Below are 14,931 nucleotides of genomic sequence, written 5' to 3' on the forward strand. Positions count from 1 at the left end.
ACAGAGTGTCCGTCAGTCCCTGTGCAGACACCATCACACCTGCCCCCTAGGGCTCTGCAACAATCACACACTCCTAGACACTCGAGAAATGCAAAGGGGACACTGAGGCACCCACACAGCACTCAGAGAAAACATTAAGAACAGTCCCACGTCGTCACAGAGGTTCTGTTTATTTGCCTTCTGCTCTTTGAGCCATCAGGGTACCTGGGGGGCAGAGGTGTTACACCCCCTCCCCCCGCGCACACTGTATGGGTCAGAGCTATGACCCATGGGTGTAATTTGACGAAGCGGGGGGGCCATTGTCCCCCCCCCCAACTGCAAATATTGGACAGGCACAGAATTCCCCCCCCCCCCCCCATGCATGGCCCCGTTGGCCTGACTGGAGCTGCGCTCCCAAATCTGGAAGTCAAACAACACCTGTGGTGTGAGTGACCCCCCCAAAAAATCATGAGTCAGGCTCACCAAAAATCCTGCAACGATGTACAAATACCAGCTGTGTCTTGAGCCCTTGGGGCGCCCAGGGGTCCCACTCTGAAGCTCTCCCCTCAGCCCCGAGGGCTGGACACTCCCTTTGTCTCTAAGAACGAGGCTGGGATCCTCCCAGACCCACATGACTCCCGGAGCTGGGGCTTTAGGAAAACACAAGAATTATCCTGACTCGTGACACGATCCTGCGAGCCAGAAGCACTGAATTTCTCCATCTCCCCTCTCTGCGAGGCTCAGCACTGCTGCTCTGCCCGGTAACAGCCTGGTCGGTGCAGGGATTTCTGCCATTGGGTGCGGGCCCCTGGGCCGGGCTCCCCTGGCCAATACCGGGTGCTGCCCCCAGCCCTGCCCCCCCCCGGGGTGTGACATGTGCCCTCCCCAGACCCCCTAGTGCTGCCGGCCCCGCACCCAGCCCAGTGCCGGGGAGAGGAGATGGGCGCAGGACGGGGCGTCCCCATGGCCCAGCTGGCCCTGCTCACCCTGCTGGCCCTGCCGGGCACCGGGGCAGTGACAGGTACGGGTGGGGCGGGGGCTGGGACACCTGGGCGAGGGGGGGAGCTTCACCCCCAGAGCGCCCGGCTCCCCCCCATTGAGGGGACAATGGGGGGGGGCTGATGGGGTGAGCCAGATTTGGGGGGAGCTGCAGGGAGGAGGGTCTCATCCAATAGCAGGCAGGGGATGGGGTGGACGGGGCAGGAAGGGGGGGCTGATCTGGATGGGGTGGAGGGAGGCGGGTCTCACCCCTGTGGCAGGGAGGGGGGAGGGGAGGCTGGTGCGGGGGCAGCAGAGGGCTTGTGGGGAAGTGACTGAGGTTTGGGTACGACACAGCCCTGCCCTAGGGGTGCAGCCCCCTCCCCCACAGGGACTCGGGGACTGATCCCCCCAGGGGGGTGCCAGGCACAGGGGGAATGGGGGAACGTTCCCCAAAGAGCCGCGCCAGGGCCAGACCCTGCTGAGCAGTGAGTGCGTCTGTGCAGAGCAGGGAGCCCCTGGCCCCGCTCCCCAGTCTGGCCCTATTGTCCCCCCTCCCCCCAGGGCTCAGACCCACAGGGCGAGGGCGGGGGGGGGGGGGGCTCTGTGGGGCCGACTCTCCTCAAATAGTGGTGGCGGGTTCCCTCCTCTGCAGTCGCTCGGTGAGATCCTGCCGGGCGAGCTGGGGTCAGCGGACGACTCCGTAGGATGTAGGTGCCCAACTCCCTTGGGCCCTGGGGATTCCCAGCCTCAGCCCTGAGACAGACCCCTCCCCCCCCCCGGAGTGTGTCTGACCCCCCCAGCGCAGCTTTAATGTCTCTGGCTGGGGAGTTCCCGGGTCTCCCAGTGACCAGCCCTGGGGGGTGAGTGTCGGGGGCCAGGGACTGAAATCGCCCCGAGAACCAGGTCCTGGCGACCCCGGGACACGGATCCAGCCCCACGCACAGACGGGAGAATGAAATGTCCTGCAGCTGCAGCCCCCAACTCCCCCCAGGAGCCGCTTTGGCTGGGTCACGTCCCCACTTGCCAGCGGAGCCGGGTTTGCTCTGGTCACTGCTCGGCTGGGAGACGTGACTGGAAACCAGGGAACTGAGCAGGGGTCAGCAGGGGGGTCTCTGCTCTCTCAGCCCTTGCACCAGGGCAGCTGTAGGGGGCCTGTGCTGGGGGAGGGGCAGGGGCGGGGCACTCTCCCCTGGCAGTCAGTGCTGGCCCCAGGGCCCCACCGCGGTGCTGGGGGGCACCCTGCTCCATGCACCTGCCTTCCCCCAACACCGGGGAGCCCTAGTGCGAATGTCACAGCCCGGGAGCTGGGGGGCTGCACTACTGGGGGCAGCGCTCAGACCCCCTCCCCCGGGGTGAGGAGCAGCCCCCCCGGGGGGCCGGTACTGACGCCTGTCTCCCCGCAGCGGAGAACATGCTCTCCCAGGTGGCCTTCTACCAGCGCACGGATCCGGCCCAGCGGGAGGCCGGGGAGTTCATGTTCGAGTTCGACCAGGACGAGATCTTCCACGTGGACCTGGAGAGGAAGGAGACCGTCTGGCGCCTGCCCGACTTCGGCAAGTTCACCAGCTTCGAGGCACAGGGCGCCCTGGGGAACATGGCCGTGCTGAAGAAGAACATGGAGATCATGATCCAGAGGTCCAATCGCACGCGGGCCCAGACCGGTATGGCATGGGGGTGTGGGGGCACCTTCCCCGCCAGGGGCCTGACCTGTCCCCCCACCTTCCCCGCCAGGGGCCTGAGCCCTCCCCCCACCTCCATAGAATATCAGGGTTGGAAGGGACCTCAGGAGGTCATCGAGTCCAACCCCCTGCTCAAAGCTGGACTCTCTCCAATTTGTCCACATCCCTTTTGTATTGGGGGGGGCCCAAAACTGGACACAGTACTGCAGATGAGGCCTCACCAGGTCGATTAGAGGGAAGTAATCACATCCCTCGATCTGCTGGCAATGCCCCTACTAATGCAGTCCAAAATGCCGTTAGCCTTCTTGGCAACAAGGGCCACTGCTGACTCATATCCAGCTTTTCATCCACTGTAACCCCCAGGTCCTTTTCTGCAGAACTGCTGCCCAGCCATTCGGTCCCTAGTCTGTAGCAGTGCATGGGATTCTTCCGTCCCAAGTGCAGGACTCTGCACTTGTCCTTGTTGAACCTCATCAGGTTTCTTTTGGCCCAATCCTCCAATTTGTCTAGGTCCCTCTGTATCCTATCCCTACCCTCCAGCATATCTACCCCTCCAAGTTTAGTGTCATCTGCAAACTTGCTGAGAGTGCAGTCCAGGGTGAAGATATTGAACAAAACCGGCCCCAGCACCGACCCTTGGGGCACCCCACTTGAAACCGGCTGCCAACTAGACATGGAGCCATTGATCACTACCCGTTGAGCCTGACGATCTAGCCAGCTTTCTATCCACCTTATAGTCCATTCATCCAGCCCAGACTTCTGTAACTTGCTGGCAAGAATACTGTGGGAGATCGTATTAAAAGCAGAATAGCAGAAGGCAGATATACTGGCCACTGGATTAACAGTTTTCTGTTCCCTGACTGACCAGAGCAGGGGCTGCTCCAGGCTAATGAGAACACCTGACTCTAATTAACCTGTAACGAGTCAGGTGAGGCCATTCAGTTAATGTGACCACCTGACTCTAATTAAGGCCCTGCTGGTACTATAAAAAGGGCTCACTCCAGTCAGGCAGGGGAGTCAGGGAGCCAGAGGAGAGGAAGTGCGGCTGAAGGGCTGGTTACTGAAGACACCCTCAAACCATCGTTAAAGGAGCCCTAAGGTGAGGGTGAAGAAGGGAGAAGCAGGAGAGCTGTGGGGAAGTGGCCCAGGGAAATGTAGCAACTCTGGCAGTGAAAGGCTGGCTGCCAACAGCTGCTGCCATTAGGGTCCCTGGGCTGGAACCCGGAGTAGAGGGCGGGCCTGGGTTCCCCCCAACCCACCACTACAGGAACAGCTCCTGGGAGGGGAAGTCAGGCCCCTGTCAGGACAGGAGGCTGAACAGAGGCTGTGGGAGTTTCTCCCCCCAGCCTCCTTGCAGCCTATGATGAAAAGGGCTCAGCAGACTGTAACCCTGGCCCTAGAGAGAGAAGGGCTACGTGGAGGGTCACAGTGAGGCACTGAGGCTGGCATAAACTGCCTAGAAGCGCAGGACCCATGGGGGCAAGGTCAGAGCTCTGCCACACTATAGAAACCCTTCTTGTTACCCTTCATATCCCTTGCTAGCTGCAACTCCAATTGTGCCTTGGCCTTCCTGATTACACCCCTGCATGCTCCAGCAATATTTTTATACTCCTCCCTAGTCATCTGTCCAAATTTCCACTTCTTGTAAGCTTCCTTTTTGTGTTTAAGCTCACTGAAGATTTCTCTGTTAAGCCAGGCTGGTCGCCTGCCATATTTGCTGTTCTTTCTGCACATCGGGATGGTTTGTTCCTGTGCCCTCAATAAGGCTTCTTTAAAATACAGCCAGCTCTCCTGGACTCCTTTCCCCCTCATGTTGTTCTCCCAGGGGATCCTGCCCCCCAGTTCCCTGAAGGAGTCAGTCTGCTTTTCTGAAGTCCAGGGTCTGTATCAGGGCTGCCCAGAGGATTCTGGGGGCCTGGGGGTCTTCGGTGGTGGCGGGTCCCGAAATGGAAGGGCCCTCCGCCGAAGTGCCCCGAAGACCCACGGCGGGGGCCCCCTGCCTCCCAATTACCGCTGAAACGGGACCTGCCTCCGAAGTGCAGCCGGGATTTTGGCGGTAATTCGGCGGCAGCGGGCCCCACGGCGGGTCCCAGAACGGAAGGGCCCCCTCGCTGCCGAATTACCGCCGAAGATCCAGCTGCACTTCGGCGGCGGGTCCCGCTGCGGCGGTAATTTGCCGGCGGGGTCCTTCCACCCTGGACAAGACTTGTTTGTTGACATCACAAGTCCATAGCAAACATCTCCCCTTGAGATCTCTACCAATGCAGACTTGTATTTCACAGCTCAGTTCATTTCCAGATCTTCCTAACCAGGCTCTAAAGTTCGGCCCTGGGTCAGGTCAGTCTGGGAGGTAATTAACTCTTTCTGGCCCTGTCACTTGTCAATGAGATGTTATATTACACTCATAATATCCCAGCTCCCCTCCCAGCCCTGGGAGGGCTCCGGGGGCCAGTCAGCCGGGCCAGGGCTCTGCAGGGCAGGGGGCCCGGGCGGTTCTCACCCTCCAGGCTGGGAGCCCAGGGCAGCTCCTTTGCCGAGGGCTGTTCGTGGCCCCTGCCCAGCGCCAGGCCCTGCCCCTGAGGGATTCTCTCCCCTGCCCCTGGTGCCCCATGAGCCGTCAGGGCAGGGAGCTGGGACGGCCCCGGTGACACCCCCACAGTCCTGGGGAGAGACCCTGAGCTGGAGCATGAGCACCAGGGACTGGCTGGCTCAGGGGGGTGGGGAATGGGGCACGGGGCCTTTCCCCTCTAGGGGGCGCTGGCTCCGATCTGGCCCCAGGGCAGGGACTGGCTGGCTCAGGGCCAGGCAATGGGACCCACTGGCCCCTGTCTCCCCAGGGCCCCCTGAGGTGACCGTGTTCCCCGAAGACCCCGTGGAGCTGGGGGAGCCCAATGTCCTGATCTGCTTCGTGGACAAGTTCTCCCCACCGGTGCTCAGCGTCACGTGGCTGAAGAACGGGCAGGAGGTGACCGAGGGCATCTCCGAGACCGACTTCTACCCCCGCCAGGACAACTCCTTCCGCAAGTTCTCCTACCTGCCCTTCCTCCCCAGCCAGGGCGACTTCTACGACTGCCGGGTGGAGCACTGGGGGCTGCCCGAGCCCTTCACGAAGCACTGGGGTGAGGCCGGGGCACCCGGGGACCCTGCTGGGCACAGGGCTGGGAGCCAGGACTCCTGGGTTCTCTCCCCGGCTCTGGGAGGGGAGTGGGGGCTGGTGGTTAGAGCAGGGGGGCTGGGAGCCAGGACTCCTGGGTTCTCTCCCCGGCTCTGGGAGGGGAGTGGGGGCTGGTGGTTAGAGCAGTGGGGCTGGGAGCCAGGACTCCTGGGTTCTATCCCAAGTCTGGGAGGGAGGGGCAGGAACAGCCCCCCTCACTCCATGCTCTGTCTCTCTCCAGAAGCCCAGGTGCCCACCCCCGTCCCCGAGACCACAGAGACCCTGGTGTGCGCCCTGGGCCTGGCCGTGGGCATCGTCGGCATCATCGCGGGCACCATCCTCATCATCAAGGGGATGAAGATGAACGCCGCCCGCAACCCGCGGGGCCCCCTGTGAGTAGCCGCTGCCCGGGGAGGCACCCGCAGCCCCTGGGCCCAGCCAGCACCCCCTGGGGAGACCCCCCCAACCCCTGTGCCCCCCCAGCCAGCCACAGCCCCTCCCCCACCCAGCACCCCCTGGGAAACCCCCCCACCCTCTGTGCCCCCCCAGCCACCTCCCCTTTTTGAATGGGAGTCTCCTTGGGATGCTGGGGAGTGGCCCCAATCCCTGCCAGTCTCACATCGGGGCCCAGGGCTCCTGGTAACTGACCGTCTTTGCCTTTCAGATAAACGCAGGGAGGAGCCCGGGTCCCCGAATCTCCCAGGTGCCTTTGTGGGACCCACTCGCGCACCCCCCAGCTCTGCCCCCAGCGTCCCTCCTCCGTGCCTGTTGCCAGCTGCTGTGCCCGGGCAGGAGCCCCCAGCCCCATAACCCCCAACCCGCTAGAGCTGGGGGGCCCAACCTGAGCCTGAGAAGGAGCCAGAATTTACCAATGGACATTGCCAAAGAGCCACAGTAACACGTCAGCAGCCCCCCCATCTGCTCTCCCCCCGCCCTGCTCCCAGCGCCTCCCACCCATCAGCGCCTCCCCCTCCCTCCCGGGACCTCCCGCTCAGCTGTTTGTGGCGGTGGCTCTGTGGGGGAGGAGCGAGAGCACGGCAGGCTCAGGGGAGGGGGTGGGAAGGGGTGGAGGGGGGGCAGGGCCGCTGGCAGAGCCAGGGGTTGAGCAGGGAGCACCCCCGACACACTGGAAAGTTGGCACCTGTAGCTCCAGCCCCAGAGTCGGTGTCTATACAAGGAGCCTCATATTAACTTCTGAAGACCCGCATGTGGCTCCGGAGCCACCCTGGGCTAGAGACTCACCGGGGAGCCGGCCCATCGGACTTCCCTCCCTCACCCCCTGCTGGGCTTGGGGGGGCGCCTATCCCAGGAGGGGGCTGCTGCCCCATGGGGCTGGGAATGGGGGTTGCCCCTCAGGGGCAGCAGGACCCACAGGGCTGATCCAAACCCCACTGCCGTCATGGGGAAGGTTTCTCTCGACTCTAGTGGGCGCTGGATTGGGCCCCTAGCCCAGCCCCTATTGGCCAGAGGCTGCTGTCAGTCACCCCAGGTAACGCCCCTCCAGCCATTACCCAGAAGGCTTTGGGCCAGATTCGGCCATTCCCGGTCAATGGGGTCCCTGTGGGGCAGGATCGGTCCCATGGCTGGGGGTGGGGCAGCCCCAGCACCCGGCTAACGGCCCCATCGCCCCCGTGTGCGGCTCCCCGGGGTCCAGCCCTGCTGAGCCCAGCGCCCAGCGCGGGGTCCGTGTGGGACGGGCCCAGTCCCTGTACAGCCCCCGCCCTGGGCCCCGGGTGAGTCACAGCCCTGTGCCCCCCCTCCCCCCTCGCTCTGCAGCTTTGCCAACAGCAATAAAGTGGGTTTGGGACGTTTCTGGGGTTTTGATCCTGATTTAAAATCTGGTCAGTCTGGGCTGTGCCCGCGGCAGCCTGTGTTACCCCAGCCCAGCCCCCGTCTGTCCAGGGGCACCGGGTTACACTGGGAGTTAAGGGAGTTTGGTAGGAGGGGTAAGGAAGGAGCCAGGACTCCTGGGTTCTCTCCCAGCTCTGGGTCGGGAGTGGGGTCTAGTGGGGGAGAACTGGGGGTCAGGCTTTTGGGGTTCCCATTGCTGACACTGACTTGCTGCAAGTGGTGACACACCCTCTGCCTCAGTTTCCCCTTGTGTGAAATGTGGCCAGTCTCCTGCTGGGTCGGTGGTGGTGTTGGGGACTTTAACCCCGACAGCGAAATTCGTTGTCTGATCACAGAGAGACAGGCAACACCAGCAAGGTCCGATCAAAAGCCCTTTATTGACAAGTGCACGCATCAGTAAAGGGCCGCTCGTCTCCAGTGAGAACCAGCAGCACTTTACAGCTTAGCATTAGCCTATATAGACAGTTTTATTACGTCATACATCACTCACTTGAGCAAAACCCACCCCCCTTTGTTTAACAACTTAAAACTAAACACTTTTAATTTACACACATGCCTAGACTTTATGTCTACAACTTTAGATTATTAATTATATCTTAACAACACCCAAAAGTTAGAAATACAGGGGAGTTTTAAACAAACCTATAACTCAACCAAAGAGTTAGAATCTGAACCGTGGGATGCTAGAGTTTCTTATCAGTTCTTCAAACACTGTCCTTAGCACAGCTAATGGTATGCCAGGAATGCAATCCCTGGCTTATCTCAGGCTTATCTCACGTTTTCCAGGGCTCTGTAAAACAATGCTGCTTCTCAGTACTTTTCCACTCTGGGATTACCCAGAAACCTCTGTTAGCCTGACTTCAGTCAGGTTGGCATAACTGGTTTTGTGCTACATCTTTATTCAGGCCTAACAGTGGGAGCTCTGGGGCAGAGGGATGGTCCATGGAGCACTCTGAGCACGTCCCATGGCCGGGAGCCCAGGAGCAGGGCAGGGCTCATGGGCCAGGCTCCCCAGGACTGAGCCCCGCAGGGCGAGTGGCTGCAGAGAGACGCTGGCCTGGCTGGGGGCTGCGGTGACGTCCCCCAGGCTGGGGTCGCTGTGACACGAAGGGCAGATCCCCCTCCCTCCCCGAAACATGGCATTGAGCCCCCAACCCAGCGGTTCCTTACACCCCTTCACTAGCTCGTGCTGGGAGACCCCTGAGATGGGTCCCCCTCATGGTGCCACTTGGAAGTGGGGCACCACTGAGCACACCTGACTCACCAGCCTGGGTTCCCTTTACCCCACACTGCTCTGCAGCCTGCCAAGACCCCCCCCCCCCCCCGCTGCTTCAGCCTGCGGGTCACCAGCACACCCAGGTGGGGACACACCCAGCTGCAGCTTCGCACACAGGCTGAGATCAGCGCGGCAGGGGAAGGCCCAGCTAGGGACCTGCCCCGTACTCAGGTGCACCCCCCTCTAGAGGGCAAACCCAGAATTACACCGTCCGGCGCTGCACAGAGATCGGTGCAGCGCCAGCTCGTGAAATCTGCCCCCCCTCCCGCAGTGTGGAGAGGAATATGCACAGCTTCCTCCCCCCCTTCTGATTTTCACATGAAGTTCCCAAACATAGCCCCTCCGCCTGTGATTTATTCCTAACAGACGCTTGGGGTTGTTCAAACTGATCCGCTGGAGCCACCAGTGCAGCGAGTTTTCACCTTTTTATCCCACAAACACTGTTTTACATCATCATCATCACACTCAGGAAATGCCCCAGAGCGACAGGATCACCCATTTCTGCAGAGCTTGTAACCCCCCCCCCCGTACCCCCTTCTCCATCACATCTCTCAGCTGCTGCCGCAGGCCACATTGCTCACTCCAGCCGCTCGCTTTAGGCTTCTGAATTCTACTCTGGATGCTTCAAGTGTGAGAGTGTTTTAAAACCATTCCCTTGAATTCACCAGAACCTGCAGCATCACCAATAACCATCTTATTGAATCTGTCCAGAGGTCTCCCAGACACCTTCGCAACCAACGTGGGCATCGTTTGGGCTTCAGGGATGGCATGGAGCTCACACAGCCGCTCAGAGGTGATGAAATATTCAGCCACGACCCTGTCGCTGTAGGCAGGACACAACCGCTTCCACTGGTGGATTTTTGGAGCGGTGGGACCGCCCTGGGGTGTGTGGGGGTTGCTGGTTCCATCTCTCTATCAAGTCCAGTTCATGCTTCCTCTCTCCTTCCTTCTCCTCCACGGCGAGCTTCCGGGCCTCAGTTTCCTTATCAGCCTCTATCGGTCTCAGTTCCAGGGCGCTCTGGGGCGTGGCCTCTTCTCCGGCATCTCTGCTTGTGCGGTTCTTCGCTCTGCCGCGTCTCGCGCATCGATCTCCAGCTGCTCTAATTCCATGTGCAGGGCGGGGCAGGGAGCTGCAGGCAGCGGCTGAGCCCCAGGCAGAGCGAACAGCAGGAGTCTGTCACAGACACAGACACAGCCGGGGGAAGGGGGGGGAAGACACATGTGGGGGAGCAGCGATGGGCACCCTGGGACTGGCATTAAATACACCGTACAGAGGGGGCTTCCTGGAGGGGACTATAGCAACACCCCTCCCCGCAGAGCAGAGCCGGGCTGCAGCTGGCTCCGTCCATCACTCCCACCCCCACAGAGACCCACACAACCCTCTGCCCCCCGAGAAACCTCCACCGGCCCCTGTGCCCCATCACCCCTCTCCAGAGAGCCCCCCCTTTGTGCCTCCAGAGGCAGCTCCCCTCCTCCCTGCTCCCTACACTCTCCCCCTTTGCCTTCCCCCTCCCCCCAGCCCATTGGACCCCGTGGCCAGTGGGAGCTGCACCCGAGGCAGGCGCCTGCTGCAGACTCAGACCTGCCTGGTGCCTCCACAGTGTGGGGAGGGGGAGCCACGGGTGAGCAAGCCCCAGTCATCAGCATCACAGGCCCAACAAGTCTCTGTTTGGGGATTTAATGTCACTGAGGCAAGTAATTCAAGCTACTCTTCCTTTCCAGATAGCTGGGGGCTATTCCAGTAAGAAAACGTACAGTTTCTTTGCAAAGAACTCCATTTATCGGTTTTCACTTGCGAAGTGTATGTTCTGGTTGTTCCTTTATTTTGTTAACTCGGTTTCAGAGGCAATTTTAAAAGTCATTTGAATTGTACCTGGTTTTTTCCATTGGTCCAAAATGACATGGAAGAGGTGCAGATTTTTATTTCTGTGGGCGAAACCACCCTGTGTGGAAATGTGTCAGAGCTAGAAAACTCTGCAAGGGTAGGGGTCCCTTCAGGACATTGTCCTCAAGCCATTCGTTCCTCTGGGCATCTCACTCCATTGTTCCTCCTGCAGTGACAATGATCAGTGTCTCCACCCACAGGGGAGATTGTTTTTTCTAAAAGCAGTTCTTTTATTTTATTTTATTTTATTTTAAGAATTTAGAGGCAACACACAAGACAATGGAAATAAGCAGTTACTTCCACGTAGTTGCTGACTTCATGTTGCTGACTTTCTTCTCCTCAGACGATAAAGTTTACGAATTGGGAGGTTTTGCTCTGGTTCTGGCACTGGAATGAGATTCTTTTGGAAGGCTCCCTGTTCGGCTGTGGTAGAAACGGGACCTTTCTTTGTAGGTGTCTCTTCCTTGTGGGTAGGCTTACTTTCAAACCAGCGTTTTCTTCCTACATCCAACACATACTTCACACTTTCACTGGACTGAGTGCCTTCTACTGTCCCATTGCTGGTCTCCTCTGCCATTTGTCTTTCACTAGTAGTTCCAGGGTTGTCATAGTTTTTACTGTAGTTTCTAAATGGAATATTAAGTCCTGTAGTCTACTTATAACATCTTCTTGTTGCTCCACAATGTGCATTAGCTCTTGAATCTGTTTATTCCGTGTCGTCATTTTCTAAGTAGCTTCTTCTGTCGAGCAGATTCACTTAATCACTTGCATTTCAAGCTCTTCAGTTCCCTGTGTCAGCTCTTCTTTGGGTTTAGTTAGCTCAACAGTAACTTTCCCCAGTTTTTGTTCAAGCCAAGCAATAGCTTCCTGTGGGTCTTCTAGGGATCCTGTGAGCTCCTCCTGCCTGCTTCTTACTATCAGTGACATCTGTCACGGAGTGTAGGGGGATCAGGTCCTGCACCCCCGGACTCCTTGCCGATTCATCAGGATTCTCAGCCAGCGAGTAAAGCAGAAGGTTTATTTAGACGACAGGAGCACAGTCCAACACAGGTTTTGCAGGCACAGACAACAGGATCCCCCCAATTAGGTCCATTTTGGGGGCCTTACAGCCCCCCTCGGGGATCAGAGCCCTTCCTCCCTGCTCCCCTGTTTCCCCAGCCAACAACAGTCTGCCCAACACCCTCCGGCCCCTCCCCTCTCCTCCGCTTCCTTCCCGGGCCAGGAGGTCACCTGACCCCTTTGTCTCCCACACCTTGAGATGCACCTTTGCAGGGAGGGGCCCGGCCATCAGTTGCTAGGAGACAGATTGTCAGGCATTTGTGCTGCTGGAACTTAGTTTCTGTACCCAGCCCCCAGTAAGACCAGTCCCACTTCGTCACAACATCATCTGGCAGAGAATTAATAATGCCCTCAAGAGCAATACAGTTTTCAGGAGCTACATTATTGCTTGCTTCCAACATTCCAGCTCTTTCACTACAGTGGGAATTCTTTATCTCCTGTTCTTTATCCAGGTTTTTGGCACATTCTTTTACCAAATCCTGGTAGATTTCCAAGCGTTGTTCGGAAGCTTCTTCCAGCAACTCTGGATCATGAGAAAGGCATTGCAATTTTTTAATTCCAGGAGTAACTTATCTTTTCTCTCGTTGAGCAGCTTGCGTCTCAAGTCTTCTCTTATAGTCAGTAGTCTCAGATATTCTTCTTTTCCAATAATTACTTTCATTTCCTCCTCCTCACTTGACATCTCTTTTGCCATATCATGCTCTTCGTGTGTGTCGTTATCCACAGTTAAATGATAATAATCTTCTATCACATCTCCCAGGTCCTGTCCCAAAGTACAGGGGCTCTTTTTCTTCCCACCTGCATTTTAGTGTCAGCATTATTATGAGAGCCACGTCTCTTGCAGACTTCTGGACAAATGGCTCCTCTTGGGGAGCACTGAGCGCTTTGTCATATGCAGCAGCACACTGGCTGATGTTTGCCATCGTATATAGCTTCCCTTTTCCACTGAAATGGCCTTGAAGGAAGTGAGTTTCCCAAAACGGCATGTGCAGCTGCAGCTCTGACTGTTGACTGTTCTTGAGTGCACTGATGCATTTAGCTAGAATCAGTAGAGAAGTGTTAATATTTCCACTCTCTTTCAATCACCTTCATTGCGTGTCTTGGTATGTCTTTCTGAGCCAGCAAGATCACAGAGCACCAAGTCACGGACTGGTGTTACATCAGGTGCTTTGAATCTTCAGTCTTTAACATTTGAATAGTGAATATGCTGCGACTTCGACTGGTGTAAGGATTCCGTTTGTGCAAGCAATACTCTGCTGCTTCAGCCCGAGCTGCAGAAGTTTAAAAGCTTCTTTTGAATCAGAAATCTGAATCCACTGCAGATCTTTTACATCAGAGCAGCCTCTGATGTCTTGAGCAAGACACGGCATCCTTCTTTTCTTGTTATTTGACACTGGGAGCGAAAAGTCGTAAACACACTCATTGTAAATCTCACAAAAGGAAACCCAAACAGAAACCTTCACAGCACTTGCCATGCACATGTTTGGTTGTTCAGGTTCTTTTATGGGTTCTTCCAAGTCTGCAGGTGATTCTGAAGTTTTGCTGTGATTGTTTATGCTGTTTTGAGAATCTACCTCTTTCATTGGGTGAAGGATGTGTCAATGTTTCCTCCCCCACTCTAAACTTTAGGGTACAGATGTGGGGACCTGCATGGACCCTTCTAAGGGTATGTCTACACTACAAGACTATTTCGAATCAACTTAAGTCGAATTTGTGGAATCGACCTTATGAAGTCGAATTTGTGTATCCACACTAAGGACACTAATTCAACTTTGTGAGTCCACACTAATGGGGCCAGCGTCGACTTTGGAAGCGGTGCACTGTGGGCAGCTATCCCACAGTTCCCGCAGTCCCCGCTGCCCATTGGAATGCTGGGTAGAGCCCCCAATGCCTGCTGGGGGAAAAAATGTGTCGAGGGTGGTTTTGGGTAAGTGTCGTCATTGAACCGTCAATCACGCCCTCCCTCCCTGAAAGCGCCGGCGGGAAATCTGTTCGCGCACTTTTCTGGTCAGTGACAGCGCGGACGCCACAGCACTGCGAGCATGGAGCCCACTGCAATCATCGCTGCACTTATGGCCGTTGTCAACTCCTCACATCTTATCGTACACCTCTTCAACAGTCAGCTGCTGAGAAATTGGGCGAGGAGGCTCCGGCAGCGCGGTGAGGACATGAAGTGTCAGAGTGGCACAGACCTCTCACAAAGCATGGGATCCCGCGCCGTGGAGATCATGGTGGCAATGGGTCACGTTCATGCTATGGGATAGCGATTCTGGGCCCGGGAAACAAGCACGGACTGGTGGGACCGCATAGTGCTGCAGGTCTGGGCTGAATCACAGTGGCTGCGAAACTTCAGGATGCGTAAGGGCACTTTCCTTGAACTGTGTGACTTGCTGTCCCCTGCCCTGAAGCGCAAGGACACCCGCATGCGAGCAGCCCTGAGTGTGCAGAAGCGAGTGGCCATAGCCCTCTGGAAACTTGCCACGCCAGACAGCTACCGGTCAGTAGCGAACCACTTTGGCGTGGGCAAATCTACCGTGGGGGTTGCTGTGATGCAAGTAGCCAACGCAATCGTTGAGCTCCTGCTCTCGAAGGTAGTGACCCTGGGAAACGTTCAGGTTGTCATAGATGGCTTCGCTGCGATGGGATTCCCAAACTGCGGTGGGGCTATAGATGGAACTCACATCCCTATCCTGGGACCAGCCCACCAGGCCAGCCAGTATATTAACAGAAAGGGCTACTTTTCAATGGTGCTGCAAGCACTGGTGGACCATAGGGGACGTTTTACCAACATCAACGTCGGGTGGCTGGGCAAGGTTCATGACGCGCGTGTTTTCAGGAACTCTGCTCTGTTTAGACGCCTGCAGGAAGGTAGTTTCTTCCCGGACCACAAAATAACTGTTGGGGATGTGGAGATGCCTATAGTGATCCTCGGGGACCCAGCCATAGGTGGCAGGTTTGTATAATTTTTGGTGGGGCCCAAAATGGTGGTGCCCCCCCGCTCCCGCCCTGTAAGCCGATATAAAATGAAGCTACAACGCGTCAGCGCCACAAGATTACAAGGGTCAAT

The 14,931-nt window shown here is 57.6% G+C and overlaps 2 protein-coding genes and 1 pseudogene across 3 annotated transcripts in view; 1 reads left to right on the forward strand and 2 right to left on the reverse strand.

Annotated features, from left to right (window-relative positions):
- LOC123345793 (endothelial zinc finger protein induced by tumor necrosis factor alpha-like) overlaps positions 1 to 14,931 on the reverse strand; it is a 1,203,704-nt gene that overhangs the window by 572,675 nt on the left and 616,098 nt on the right. The window lies entirely within an intron of this gene.
- Positions 860 to 6,617, forward strand: LOC123346430 (HLA class II histocompatibility antigen, DR alpha chain-like). 2 transcript variants are annotated; one of them, XM_044983822.1, is made up of 5 exons: positions 860 to 1,000; positions 2,364 to 2,621; positions 5,477 to 5,758; positions 6,035 to 6,185; positions 6,458 to 6,617. In XM_044983822.1, the coding sequence occupies exons 1-5, from the start codon at positions 919 to 921 to the stop codon at positions 6,459 to 6,461; spliced, it is 777 nt and encodes a 258-aa protein (XP_044839757.1). In that variant the 5' UTR covers positions 860 to 918; the 3' UTR covers positions 6,462 to 6,617. The 2 variants fall into 2 exon arrangements, with proteins under 2 accessions (XP_044839757.1, XP_044839758.1); XM_044983823.1 differs by lacking the exon at positions 6,458 to 6,617 and having other exon boundaries at positions 6,035 to 6,189.
- Positions 12,334 to 13,447, reverse strand: LOC123345800 (annotated as a pseudogene).

The sequence above is a fragment of the Mauremys mutica genome, chromosome 12, assembly GCF_020497125.1.
Source record: "Mauremys mutica isolate MM-2020 ecotype Southern chromosome 12, ASM2049712v1, whole genome shotgun sequence".
Lineage (NCBI taxonomy): Eukaryota > Metazoa > Chordata > Testudines > Geoemydidae > Mauremys > Mauremys mutica.